This window comes from Emydura macquarii, unplaced genomic scaffold (genome assembly GCF_026122565.2).
Source record: "Emydura macquarii macquarii isolate MOO-44397 ecotype Brisbane River unplaced genomic scaffold, CSIRO-AGI_Emac_v2 contig_3345, whole genome shotgun sequence".
NCBI lineage: Eukaryota > Metazoa > Chordata > Testudines > Chelidae > Emydura > Emydura macquarii.
In genome coordinates, this window is record NW_027133482.1 from 2,990,608 (window position 1) to 3,005,732 (window position 15,125).

Below are 15,125 nucleotides of genomic sequence, written 5' to 3' on the forward strand. Positions count from 1 at the left end.
TAACTACCTGAAAGGGGGTTCCAGGGAGGATGGAGCTAGGCTTCTCTCAGTGGTGGCAGATGACAGAACAAGGAGCAACGGTCTCAAGTTGCAGTGGGGAAGGTCTAGGTTGGATATGAGGAAAAACTTTTTCTCTAGGAGGGTGGTGAAGCACTGGAATGGGTTACCTAGGGAGAGGGTGGAATCTCCATCCTTGGAGGTTTTTAAGGTGCGATTGACAAAGCCCTGGCTGGGATGATTTAGTTGGGGTTGGTCCTGCTTTTTGACTGGATGAGAGGTTTCTTCCAACCCTCATCTTCTATGATTCTATGACACACAGTAAAAACCTGCACCGGGGCCCATCTTTTTGTTCTTCTGTCATTGGCAGATGTGAGAAGGAGATGGGTGGGGCCCCGTCAGCATTTGCTGACTGTTAAATCTGCCACTGCTCTTAGTAAGGTAATTTACGCCTGTAATTGTACATGAAAGTAGGCTCCAGGGTTTGCACCTTTCTATGTATTATATGGAATATCACCGTGTTTGCCCATTGGCATCTGTAGCCAGGAGGGACTGAGAGAGACCCACACCCTGGCTGCTAGAGCCCAAGAGAAGATCACCTGGCTGGAAACAGGGAGGCGGGGCCAGGCCGTTAGAAGTAAGGCGGACACCACCTGACCGGAAGCCGGGGGCGGGGCCATCTTTTTTCGGTCTCCACCCCAGACTGGGGGCTCTGTCATTGTCTGCTGCCAGGGAATGTGACCCGAGCAGCACCGAGCCTGGGACTTGGAGATCCTACCGGCCCTACCGGCAGCCTGGGGGCCGCAGGACCTGGAGGAACTCCCATCCGAGGAGGAACCCATGGAGTTGCCCGAGCTGCCACCAGTGGTCGAAGAGGGCCTGATCGGACTACCTCAGCCCAGCGTCCTGGAGGAATCAGGTATCTGCCACTGCTCTTAGCCCCGCCAACGCAGTGACATTTGCCACGCTAGGGCCCTGTAATTGTACACCCTCCGCACCGTCCCAAAGTAGAGGCTCCAGACTGCTTGTTTCCCAGCCCTTGCTGGACTGCTCCCAGCCCTGCCTCTATTGGCTCGCCCGCCCTGCCTAGGGGCCGGGGCGATTATTATATCGCCCGCCCTGGAAGATCCCACACCGGAGAAAGTCAGGAAGAGTGGTTCCCCTCCAGAAAGGACTTGGCCCCCAGAAGGGCACGTTTACAGCATCACATTTGGTTTACCTACGAATTCAGAATCTGCAACTGGGGACCAGAAAGATCATGTTCAGAAATGGAAACAGCAGATGAAGGAAGCCTATGAACGGACATCAAACTGTTCTAAAAATCTGCTGCTTGTGGTAAGAATCACTGTGATCAGAAAGTCCATGGTGCTGTTCTCTTCGTAGGTGACAGAGCACTTGTCAGAAACCTTTTAGAGAGAGAGGAAGCAGGACAAATAAGATCCCATTGGGAAGATAAGATCCATGAAGTAAAAGCAGAAGATGGGAAAGGATGTGTTAGAGGTCCTCCCCACAATCGTTTACTTTCCTCTGACTTCTTACCCTGGGACAGACCAACACCCTCTAACCACAGAGGGAGACTCCGAGAACGAGGCAAACTAGCACAAGAAGAGATCACACTGAAGACAGGAATTTGGGCCCCGGTGACTCTGATAGTGAGAGTGAATCCAGGGGCAGAAGCATTTCATCCATGTCTGGGAAATGAGGATGTTGTTGAGTCTGCAAATTTACAAACTGCTGATCAGACTGATGTGACATTCGCACCACCTGTAGAAAGATACATACGCCAAAATGAGACCAGGGAACCGGAAACCATTACACACAAGAGAACAATCCACTGACACGCGAGGCCATACCACCAGAAAAAGAAGAATCTCCCAGACACTGGCATATGGACAGTGAGGGACACCTACTTATCGGCATCTAAATCCAGCTCCTGGACAGGTGACTGCATCATGGAATTATCCCCAGGTTTGTCACATGCCATACTCCTGCATTCCCTGCAAGGCTGATGTAATCTTGGTAAGTGAAGTGTTCTCTAGTTTGTAATTATGTTTATTTAGTCTATTTCTAAATAGCTTGCCATGTGCTCCGTGACTTGTGGTTAGACGGTTATACCACTGATTATATACCAACTGTTATTTTATAAGATATGAATATCTGTGCAGATTTAAGATGTTCAGAACTGGCTGTTCAGAGAATCATAGACCTGTTGGGCTGGAAGGGACCTCGAGAAGTCATCAAGTTCAGCCCCCTGTACTGCAGCAGGGCCTGGTAAATGTCGACCCTCCCTGACAGGTATTTGTCCAACCTTTTCTTAAAAATCACCTGCCCATCATGCTGAATATAGTCCCATTGTTTCCTTGTGCTCCCGTCTGTCTGTATCCATCTGTTGTCTCTTGTCCTGTACTTAGATTGGAAGCCCATTGGGGCAGAGACTTTCTTTTTGTTCTGTGTTTGTACAGCACCTAGCACAATGGGGCCCTGGCCCATGACTGGGGCTCCTACATTCTCTGGAAATAAAAACAACAATAACTAATGGAAGCACAGACCCCAAGTTATGTATAACTCCATAATAGCCCTGGGAGCGTGCTGCTATGGGGATTTCATCGACGATGAACTCAACCAACAAGAGGGCCCAATCCCACAAACTACTGAGCCCCCTTATTTGCCAATGACTTCACATCACAACACGCAGCACCTTGTCGGTTTGACCGAAGAGCTGCACTCAGGTTTCTAGGAGATGGGCAATCGGGCCCTTGCTGCTGGTAGATCTGGACAGCACCCGTCCCATTCACTTTGTTCTGCTCAGCCACTGGACCCAAGCGTCACCCTTGGCACCTTCGCTTTCTGCTCCTGTCGGCGTTTTATGAACCTCTCTCTTTTGCAGCCTACGGTTGGAAGCGTCCGTTTTGTTCTTCATTTCATTGTCACGGTGCATAACATACAGGCAGGCCTGATGGGAGAGTTATCGCCGCTGAGGTGCACTTTTATAAGGGCTCTTAAAAAAGATTCAATCAAAATTTACTAAAATATTTGCAGTGTGTGGGGATGAAATTCAGTGTCAGGAATACGAGCCCCAAATCTTACAAACCCCAAAGACACTGTCAGGCAGGAAACTCAACAGAAGGTTGATTGTTTTTGTAAGCCACACCGCATTATTTCTTCAACGCAGTTTTTAAAAGGACATTTATATAAAATCAACAAAAACACTTTCCTTTTATTAATTTTTAAAAAAATGCTGCACTTCCCCAGCTACAGAGTTCAACCCAGGTCACAAACATCACAAATTAAAAGTCTTGTGGCGACCCATGAGTTAGATAATGATTATTTGCCTCATTATACAAATGGGGAAACTGAGGCGCAAAGCAGTAAAGAGATTTACTAAACCTTACAAAGCAAAACTATAACACGGTTAGGGAAAAAGCGGTCTAGAAGTACCTCTGTGGGAAGGGGTCTTTCATGTAGCAGACAAAGGCACAACAAGATTGAATGGCTGGAAGCTGAAGTTAGACAAAATCAGGCTAGAAATAAGGTGGCTGTTTTTAACAGTGAGGATAATTAACCATTGGAAGAACTCCCCAAGGGCTGTGGTGAATTCTCCATCACTGCGAGTCTTTCACTCAAGATGTATTAAACCCACAAACAAACTCTAACTCAACCAGAAGATATGGGAATCATTGGGTGAGGTTTCATAGTCTGGGCTGTACAGAAGGTCAGAACAGACAATCATAAAGGTCCTTTCTAGCCTTAAAATGTATAAATCTGTGACCCTTGATCTCCTGGTGCCCAGTTTCCGTGCTTTAACCATACCAGAGTATCTCCTCTGTTTTGGATTTTTTCCCCAGTGCTGGAAACACAAACACAACGTCACCGTGCTAATGTGTGAGTTGTGGTCAGGTGGTGTCAGCACAGGCTTGGGAGCCAGGAACACCTGTATTCTGTCACTGATTCTCTCTGCAGCCTTGGGCAAATCACTTAATAATAATTAATTCTCCACCCCACAGCTGGGGAGAAATGAAGCTGAGCTAATTTAGGGGCAGGGACTGTCTGCAGTGGATGTTGGTACAGAGCGCAGAATGATGGAGCTTCAGCAGGGCCTCTGGGCGCTATGTCATGATGATAATAGATAAGGTGGCAATGCAGAATTAGATCAAAGGCTTTGAAGCTGCGTCGCTGTAGGGGAGACACTTACTGCGGCAACGGGACTTCTGTCGCGGTTGCAAACCCACCTCCCCGAGAGGCGGTAGCTAACTGGAAGGAAGAATTCTTCCATCAGCCTAGCACCATCTACACCAGGTCGGCTTAACTACACTGTGCAAGGTGTGAATTTTGTACACCCTGGAGTGACGGAGCTGGGTCGACCTAAGTTTTAGGTGCAGACCAGACCTGAGTGGCTCAGGGGACTGGCGGCAGAGCCCGTCATATCCGCTGGTCCAAAAGTCTCTACCCTCAGATGTGGCTGTTCGGAAACCTGGGAGGAACGGGTCGGTGGGTCGCAGCCCAGATCCTAGCAGGCATGAAAAACGACCACCACAGCCAGCACGCCCTGCCAAGTGTGTGGGCATCTCAGCAGAGCCACCTGGATGGTGATTCAACTGGTCTGGAGAGGGTTTCAGTCTGCTAGTCTCCAGGGTGGGGGGAGGCCAGCCCTGCTGCTGCCTATGCTGGTTCTGACCAGGGACTAGAAGGCGTGGGCATGTTTCCCTAGCACAAATTTCCTTTTTAAGAGCCCATTTGGAAAAGCCTCCTGCTGAGAAGCGGCACCGACTGACCTTCCATCAGGGTGTGGTGGATGCTCCAGTAGACGCTCAAGCAGTGCTTCTCCTTCTTCATGCCCCGTTTGCACTTGCAGCCATACAGCTGGCTGGACAGGAGGGCCGTCACCGTGCTCCGGCACTGGCTCTTGGCGTCTGGCCCCAGTTTGTTGGCGCCGTTGCCCGCGATGCATTGCCGGAGGGTCCGGAACTTGGAGCTGCAGCTGGGGTCGTTGGTGCAGGACTCCCCGGCCTGCAGGCAATCTCTGCCCGAACCGACTGCTTCCGTCATACCTTCTGCAAGAAAACGAGAGAGAGCACGTGTGTCATGGAGGGGTGGGATGCTCCTAGATTGAAGATCAAAGCAGTTCAACGTCTCCCACTTTCCGGGCCAGGCTCTGAATTAGCCTTTAGCTTAACTATACAGACCCTATGGCCTAGCATCCCCAGAGATCCCCAAGCACCTTACAAACAATGGGCCAGTTCCTGAAGTCCTTACCCAGGCAGATCTCCCCCTGACCTCAAGGGCACAAGATGAAACTTCAAAATCAGGTCTTAAATAGACAGCCACCTCCCCTCCTGCTGACATGCACCCAAGGTGGAACGCAGCAGCTGCTCACCCGCAAGTCGCAACACCACCCAACAGCTCAGGAGAGGGAGTGATGAATGGTACCAGCTGCAAATAAAACTGCAGGGCGGATGGTAGGGAAGCAGAAGGCAATTATCAAAACCAGATCTGGCCAGGACTCTGGGTTTAACATCCCTACTCGTGAGGAAAGTGACATGCCGGAGAGAGCAGCGTCTTGGTTTGACTTCTCATCCAAAAGGCTGGATTCATGGGGGGAGGACGGGGTGGGGGGAGGGAGGTGAACCACTAATGGGATCTCTGATTCTTGTGCACTTCTTCAAGCTGTGCCACGCTTTTATCCTCTGCCTCCGAGCGTCTCAACTCCCCACTCCCTCGACCGTAGCAAGGACATTAGCCTTTTACCCAGCTGGGCTTCCTTCCCCCCCAGTAACCCCAGAGCCCGGGCTCACCAGCACTCACCCTGGCTCTGGCAGCCCAGACCCACCAGCTAGCGGCACTCAGACGGCGCCCCCTGACCATGGCACCTGGGTGAAGCCCAAATTGCCCAATATACGAACAGCTGTGGATGGCAAAATGCTAATGAATCAGCCGTTCGTATATTGTGTTGAAGTAGCCGTGGGCCTTACGTAATGCCCTGGTGGGCTGTGGAGGGCCTGCAGGCTGCAGGTTGGGCATCCCTGCATTAAACCATTTTCTCGCCTTTAAGGGATGCCCCTTTGCCCCCTCTGGCACCTTTGGGGGAAGATGTATGGTCCATAACTCCACCTCAGAGAACTGTGTGGGGCTATCGACCATTTTTTCCATGGGGCTTCTCCCCTCTTCTTACCCAGGGATCCCCATTTCTCTCTGCCCAGATTTCACTACCCCTCACTAACCCCACTCTCTCACTAACCCTGACACATTCACCTCTCTAGGCTATGCAACATTGGGATGTTTTTGGTGAGAAAGAGCTGCCTGCTTCTGTGCTGGCTGGAACGGAGGGCACCAGCTGGTATCCAGCTATCTAAATTCTGTCCCATTCCAAGCTCCATGCCAGCACAAACATGACTGCCCTGAAACCCCGAGGTTGGTTCTCAACCCCAGCAACCCCGTCCGACTCCAGACCACCTCAAAGTCCCCCATCTCTGAAAGCATCCATTGTCTCAAAACTTTAGACCATGACCAATTTTAGTTCCTGGCCAGCCTGATTTATTCATGGATCTGGATTTATTCAGCCTTTTAGGCTTATTTGGATCACTCCAAAAGATTGAGAGAAACGTTCTTTTAGGCATGCATGAAACTCCCCCTACAGCTCTTATAACCTTAAAAACTACGGAACCAATTTTCTTCAAATTTAGCTTGCTCCTTAAATCTTAATGAGATCTATAAAACAAGCTAAGTTTGGTATCTCCGCCTTCAGCCACTGCTGAGTTATCCAGGCACAAATTTTCTGAGCAGAACGCACTGGGAAAAGGTCCATTTTTTAAAAATCATATACATAAGTGAAAAAAACGGACAACGGATTTTGCTCAGATGTTCTAAAAAGTGTCACCTCTGCTAAGACAAAATGTACAAAATTTCAGCCTAAAAGGAATTAGTTTGTTAGCATCACGTGAACAACTGGTAAAGGTAGGTTGGAATGGAAGTTGGGACCTAGTGTGAACTACAGCAAATCCTATCCATGCTGGCTATAAACACAGATACTCTGTAAAGACTGTAAGATATTTTGGGAGCCTATTTAAAATAAATCAAACATGCACGGATTGAAAAATTTGCCTACAAAATATAAAATGAATATGTTCACAAGCTGAGGTTTGCTCACATGAACAGAGGCCAGGAGCAATATTTACAGCCCATGTTCTAATGTCCTAAATGCTGGTGCTTTACGGTTACGATGCAGGCACTGGAAGTCACCTTAACTGGGGTATTACAAATGACCCATTCCATAATCATGTCATTTACTAACTAAAGGAAGATTTTGGAAGATTTTTATTGTTAGCGGCATCTTTGCTGGTGGAGACAACGTAACATCACATTTCCCCCAGCATAGTCCTCAGGAGTCATTTTACACAACATTAAGAGAGTGTCTCTCTGGCAAAAATCTCTGTGTATCTTGCAGTACAGAGGATGCTTCCTGCCCATGGGAGAAAGGGAGAAATACTAAATCAGATCTCTCCTGCCAAGGATGAGTAAGTTCAAGGTCTTTCTTCCATGTTCTCTCTCAACACAATTCTACCGTAGGATTTGTACACTGCTGCCCATCACCATGGTATCTGAGCGCCAAATTCAGGTCGCTAGCACTTGGACCAGGGATGTGGAGAGCCCTGCAAATCTGTGGATATCTGTGGACTGTTTTTTGTGGATTGTGGATCAGATGCGGACCTCAAAAGTGGGGAAGCAGCTGTCTACAGCTCATAGCCTTTGAGGCTGCTTCAAGATGGGGGGTAGGGGCTGGCCGCCAATAAGCTGTTCGGCGGGGGTCCCCAGGGGCTGGCTGCTGATCAGCTGGTCACAGATGGAAGGGGGCAGCTCCTGTTGGTGCAGTGTGGATGGGACAGATATACAACAGGAAGTGCAGATTGCGGGTCGGCTAGAAGTTGATTTTCGTGGATGCAGTTTGAATGCGGATCCACATTTTTGTATCTCCCCAGGGCTCTATGGATACGGGCTTCTTTGCTGCTGCTGCTGCCTCTTTGTTATAGCAGAACTTTCAGCTCGCTTCTCTCTTTTATTTGTTTATTTTTGAAAGACCTTTTGCCTGGCTTATTATTCCCTTTGCCTGCTGCCAATTTCACACTCTTCCTGTGGCCAGGTGGGGTAAGAAGTTTATTTTCACATCCTGTAAACGGCCATGTACCCAATCTGCTTTTGATTTCAGGTCTCTTCTGATCTCACCTCAGTGTAGATTTCATTTGAGTGGAGTTAAAGGAGGTCAGGAAGGATCATCCTGTGTGTTAAATAATACTGAGCACGTCTATAGTGCTTTTCACTCAGGGAGCTCGATGTTTTACTGAACAAATGACTCCCGCTCTACGCTCTGGGGACAACTCCATCCAGCACTGAAATGTAGCTGTTTCTGGGACGCGACGCTGCATGTGACACAGTGCAAGAGTTTGGGGGATGACGTGATAAATGCTTTGCCCAACTGAGGCCGCCGGGGCAGGTTAAGGTTAAGATTTGAGCAGGACACTCAGACTCCAGGGTTCTGATCAGTTTCACTTGCCAGTTCTCATACACCAGCCCAGCACTGCAGTGTTCAGGTTGCAAATCTACGACAGAGCAAACCCGTTTCCACTGAAAACATTGGTTCAAGCGTGATCTGCCTTTAAGTTATCTATTGACGTTGCCACGCACTTCCTCCACTAGGTGGCAGTAGTTATTTACCATAGTTCTAGTTTAATTGAAAGGCTTTTATTTAATTCACTTAAGCGTTGATGAGAGATGCCAGACAGCACAAGAGCCTGAAGTCCTCTGTTTATCCCTGGACACCTACCCCAGACAAGATGCCTCCACTCTGAGCTGCACGGCCAGAGTGCTGTGAGTCTCCAATCCCATTTCACCAGGATTCTCAGCTCATTTTGGTAGTTTTGTAGCGTGGACACCTGCCCAGCAGGCGGTGAGCTAACACTATCTACTGGTTTCATGGAAGGGCCACCAAATAGCCATTAGATGACCTTGGTTTTCAGATGCTGACAGGCTGGGTGAAATACAAACTAGTTAGTAGATACTGATATGTCTATTAGCAGCAAAATACTTAATACCTTACTCGGAAAACGAACCTCCAGTTTATTCAGAATGGTCCAAAAAAAAAATGATCAAACCTGAGTTTGATGGAGAAGATAACTAGAAAGCAGAGGGACAGACACCATGTCCCAGGCATGCAGTAGTGCAGTTGTGATGTTACCTGGCTCTTATGTATTGTTGTTGCTAATTTTTAGATTACATTTGTAGCTGGTACATGTCGATGTGTGTGGCCAGCTGCACGTTGAGGACACAACCCTTTACAGACAGCAACGCGTTGCTTTCACATCTGCCGGTGGAATAATGATAATGCTATCATGACTGGTTAATGTGCATTGAATACGCTGCCCTGCGCAGGGAGAATCAGCACTGCTCAATTCTGTGTCATAGTCACCGTACTGCTAAGGCTACTAGAGAGTCTCTTTTAGCATAGGTGATAGAGGCAAGAGGATTGGGCTTCTCTCCCTACCACTTCCGTGAAGCTCAGTTCCCAACACCTCCTCCAGCACGGTGTCCAGTCCACTTTTAAATATCCCAGGTGATGGGGCTTCCACCACTGCCCTTTGGGGGACTACTGCACTGCCAGCGAGGTCTCCCCAGGACAGCAAATGTTTCTTTATACCCGCCCCTGCAGTGCACATCACACAGCTCACGCGGGTTGGCTGGCTGTTTTACTGAATTAGGTCAGAGCAGCCAACACAAGTGGACGCTGATTGGTAATTACTGTTATTAGGAGCACTCTGTGGAATTAGATATTTGGTGTAAAAACAGGATTTAAACCCCAGAACAAAATGTGCAGCTAATGAAACAACTACCTCAGGCAGCCTGTTCTCGTTGTATTAACAATCCTGGCTGGGGAGATGTTCTGTTCAGAGAGTGTCTCCGCAATCTAATGCATGACGTCCTCAGCGCAACACCAGGCGGCGGGTAGCTTGCACAGCTAACCAAGGTTTTCAGCAGCATTTAGGCTGCTGCTGTGCTGAGACCACTGCCCATCAAGCTGACCAATGCTGTCTCGTTATTTCCTTGTCTGTCCATACCTAGCTGTTGGCTCTCATCCTAGACTTGGATTGTTAGCTCTTTGGGGCAGGGGCTGTCTTTTTGTTCTGCGTTCGTACAGCGCCTAGCACACGGGAGTGCTACAATAATAAAATATGCGATCACACTTGCTAAGTGTGTCCTTGACCCTCCAGTGGCTGGGCCATACAGAAGATAGTTTACTATTTCTACCAGCTAATGGAATGACCCCTTTGGCTCAAGTGGTTAGAGGACTCTGGTCCACAGCCCACTGAAACCAATGGAAAGCTTCTCATTGACTTCCACAGGCTCTCGAAGGGTCCTATGTTCAGTTCCCGCTGATGATAAACGGTGGGCGTTGCTCTGCTGCATACAACCCTAACTAGGATATTCCCATGCATGAGTGAGCCGAGTTCTATGAAGAGCTACACGCAGGAATGAAAAGATCCCAGTCAGGATCGCAAACAACAACATTTACCCAGGCTCTCTTCATCCTTATTCCCTAAATATTTCTGAGGATCTGGGCCCTCTCTCCCATTAAAGTCAATGAGAGTTAGGTTTCTAAATAACTTTGAGGTTCTGGGACTAGGCGCCTGCATGCCCAGCATTTGGCATGATGGATCCTCACAGACATGGAGAAAAACCAGTTCTGTGCTGATGACTGGGCTCTGGTTGCTCACTCAATCAATGACATTCTATTTATTACCGTTCTCTTCTCTCATGCAGTTGGTTTCACAATTCGCCTGAAGAAAACCAAAGTATTGTACCAAACTTGTTGGGGACGCACATGCCCACCCAGTTATTCATATCAGCAACGCTCCTCTCAAGTCCGTGGATCAGCTTTACCACCTATGGAGAATTCCAGCCGAGAATGCCACAATTGATTATGAGATTACCCATCACACAGCCTAGGTGAGCTCTGCACTGGGAACATTGTCATGCTGCCTATGGAACAAAAGGAGTCAAATCGTAGCACAAGATTCCTAATTCTGAAGTCCTGAATTGTTTTCAGATGTCCAGTATCCAAAGCATGCTCATAACAGCTCAGCTATGTTGATCTGGGCACCCGGTTCATATGACTAACTCAAAAATAACCAAGGCCATATTTTCTGGTCGGTTAAAGCAAGGAACCTTCTCGCATGGTGGTGAGTACAAATGGGATAAAGATACATTGAAGTCGAACTAGAAAGCATGTCAGGTATAGCCCAGTGCCTGGGAAGCAACAGACCATGACAGAGCAAGATGGTGGCAGATTTGTCACATTGTCATTAACTGCTTTGAAGCAGCGGGTATCAACACATGCGAAAAACGTGAACAGCACAAAGCAAGGATACAACAATCTGTGATGGTCATGGACAAATTTTGTCTGTCCCACGTGCAACTGAGTTTGTGGTTCTTGCATCAGTCTGATCTCCCCGATACTCATTAATTTATAGTGTTTGCTGAATCCTCATATGTCTACAATGACGTGAGACTCCATCCAGCCATCCTATAGGGTTGAATCTCCCCTATCCACTCCCTTTGCACCCTGTTGGATTATTTACACCTCTTCAAAGGGAGTATAGAATGCTACCATTGCAAATGCAGGTGTGAAGGACTCCAAATGACGCAAGGGAGTGGAGAATCAGGCCCTTTGACTCCTTTTGAGATTAATAATCCTATTTTGCATAACACTTCATCTGTAGATCTCAAAACACTTTCCAAAGGAGGCAACAACCATTATTCCTATTTTACAGATGGGGAAGCAAAAGCACGGAAAGGTGCAATGATTTGTCCATGGTCACACAGGCGGTCAGAGAAAACTGGGAACACAACTCAGGCAACGCAAGTCCAGGGCTCTATCCACCGGGCTTTATGTGGATTTCTTACCCTGAGAGATATAACTAATGATAGCGCCTGTGGCATCACAGTAGCACCATGCAAAGACAATGCAGACACAGGGGAAAGGGTGCCCTCTATTGAACCGATAGCACTATTTTCTGCAGCGCCTGCATCTTCCCTGACATTTCCCCTTCTGTGTCATTCCCCTTCTATGCCGCTTATATGGTCAGAGCCAAAAGGTATTTGTTAGCCCACGCAGGGAAGACTGATGTCCTGACATCAAACAAGTCCTCAGATGCTCACCTGCAAAGTTGCATTCACACCACCTGATGCTGATGTTGTGGCATTACCTCAGAGCAGTGTCTGCGTTGGTTCTTAGTCCAAGAAGGACACTGGAAGGCAGCCCTCGGAGTAATGCAATCACTCAGCAGCTCATCAGTTACATGCGGGATATGAAGAGCTCTGTGTAAGCCCGAAAGTTTGTCTCTGTCACCAACACAAGTTGGTCCAATAAAAGATATTTCCTCACCCACCTTCTCATGCAGGAAACGAGCCAGGATTCTTTATTCCAGATGCCAACATAAGGAACACACTCCCTGGTAGCTTTGTTGTGTACAAGGATAAAATCCAGTCCATGCAGTTCAGCTGACGGCCAATTATTTCTCCCTGACAAGCTTTTTCAGCAGACAAATATTAGATGCATTTCTGCCGGCAACGCAGCAATGCACTTGCCTCTTTCATTAGTGCATGGAATAAAGGATCTCAAATTTTATTTTCCAGTGAGTCCTTGATTGTTACTTTGTGCTAACTCTGCTTCACCTGGGTTATGTTATAGCTGCTCCACTTTCATGCAGAGCTGGGGGATAAAGAATAATGAATTTCTCGGTTCGCTGACAGCTCCAAAAAACTAAAAACTCGTTTTGAGTCAAAGCGAAAAGGAGAGTTTTCAGATTTTGTCTCCTGATTTGAGAAGTCAAACAAAGAAAACAATGTTTCGTTTCAGTTTTATCTCTTTTTAAAACGCTGGACTTTTAAAGAGGGAAATAGCAAGCCGGACACTTCATGGACACACTGAATGATCTCCAGGTGCAGACGGAAGGACCAGCCATCCGGAAAGCTGTGACTGAGTCACCTGAAGACTGCCCGCAGCCTGGCTCACTTGTGGGGGTAATATTAAGTTTTGGGGTACTCTAATACCCTATTGTATTGTATGTGCTTAAGATTAATAGATGGAGACTATGGTGAGCGAGATTATGAGGGGGATCGCTGGGGACCGGAAGTAAAGCTTTTAAGTCATAAGTATTTGGTTCTGACTCGTCTTTTGCCAGCCATATGACAGGCGGATAGACTGCGTTTCTTTCGTTTATTGCCTGATGCCGACTTGTGGAGACTAAAAGTTACTGGGTCGAGGAACCTTGGGTAACACTCTGGGGGGTGGCGCGGATGACCTCGTGTTCTTCCTTGCGAATCAAAACCAACCCAATGCTTCAGACAGCTGCCGTCTTTCGGGTGAAGTGTGACACTGACAACCAGCCAGCGGTGGGGGCTGAAGTTTAACCATAGCCCTACCAGGATTTGAGGAGGTGTTTCAAAATGTCCATCGGGCAGTTGTGATAACAACACTTCTACATGGTTGTGACACACAGACAGTGTATCGCCTCCACACCAGGGAACTCCATCAGTTCCACATACACCATCTTCAGCCTGTTTGCAGGGTCAAATTAAAAATGCCACAGCTCTTTTTTGCAGCAGGAGAGGGGGGTTTAGCACTGGAGTCCCCCTTAAATTTCGATTTTAGGCCTGTAGCAGGGACTTCTCCAGCTTGGCATTAAATCCATCCACTGCTTCAGTCCATCTCACCAACAACCCGCCGCTGCCATTGTTCTCAGGACACCGCTCTTCTCCCGAGTGTAGTTTGTTACCATGAAAAACTCAAAGCTTTCCAGCCCTCTTTCCCAGGCTCACTTACGTCTTTTCAGTTTATATTGGTTCTCAGCTTCCTCATAGCCCTCCCGCCAGAGTCTTTCCAGGCCTTTATGAGGTTTTCCTCTTCCTTCTAGCCCTGCCTCCAGGCCCACAGTCCTTTGTTCGTAACTCTGAAATGTTCATAACAAAATGTTATGGTGGGGCTTTCAAAAGTTTACAACTGAACATTGACTTAATACAGCTTTGAAACTTTACTGTGCAGAAGAAAAATGCTGCTTTCCCTTTATTTTTTAGCAGTTTACGTTTAACACAGCATTGTACTGTATTCGTTTTCCCTTTTTTTTGTTGTTGTCTCTGCTTCTGCCTGATTGCGACCGTCCAGTTCCAAATGAGGTGTGTGGTTGCCCGGTCAGTTTGTAACTCTGGTGTTCATAACTCGGAGGTTCTACCGTATAGGAAGAACTTACTAAGGGTTGTGGTGTGTCTCTCTCTGCATCACTAGCAATTTTTAAATCAAGAGAGTTTTTTTCTAAAAGATAGGCTCTGATTCAAACAGGAATTATTTCAGGGAGGTTCTAGGTCTTGTTTTATAGAGTGGATCAGACTAGGTGTTCACGGATCAGACTAGGTGGTCACAATTGCCCCTTCTGGCCTTGGAATCTATGAAACAATAGCCAAGGAAATGAAGGGAATGACTGGCCGAGCAGGTTTGCTTGTGGCAGCAGCAGTCTCTCTTTTCGTGATTACTGCAGTGTGAAATGTCTCTTTAGGAGCTCAGGGCACTAGGTCTCCAGGAGACTCACTCCAACAGCATCCTAAGCACTTCACTTCCCCCATGCTAAGCACACAATTCGTTCTTTGGCAGCTCCCTCTCATTCCTCAACCATATTCAGCCAGCCGGCGGAAAAGGAACAGAGTTCGGACAAAGCCCGTCTCCAAGGACCCTCGTGATGCTAGAGAACATCTGTCGCCAGGTGTTTAACTGTGAAACCCTCTTTGGAAGGGGGTGATGTGCTTCCCTGGGCACTGGTGACTCAAGGCAACGCCAGTCTGGGGAACACAGAGAGTGCAGGAGAGAGAGACACACACAGACAGGGAATGACCGAGACTAACTATAAAAGCAGAGACCAGCATTTTCAAAGGGAGTGTTGAAATGCTATAGGAACTGGGCAAAAGGAAGTGGAGAAGGATGGTCTAGTGGCTAGGGCACAGTCTACCAGTGAGAATAGCTCAGTTCAGTTCCCTGTGCTACCACAGACTTTCCTGTGTGATCTGAGGTGGAGATCCTCAGCTCCTAACTC

The 15,125-nt window shown here is 47.8% G+C and overlaps 1 protein-coding gene across 1 annotated transcript in view; it reads right to left on the reverse strand.

Annotated features, from left to right (window-relative positions):
• Window positions 1-15,125, reverse strand: part of GFRA4 (GDNF family receptor alpha 4) — a 99,618-nt gene that overhangs the window by 36,032 nt on the left and 48,461 nt on the right. Inside the window, exon 2 of the mRNA XM_067533583.1 lies at window positions 4,770-5,048. Within this exon, the coding sequence (XP_067389684.1) occupies window positions 4,770-5,048 (279 nt within the window). The remainder of the gene's footprint in view (window positions 1-4,769; window positions 5,049-15,125) is intronic.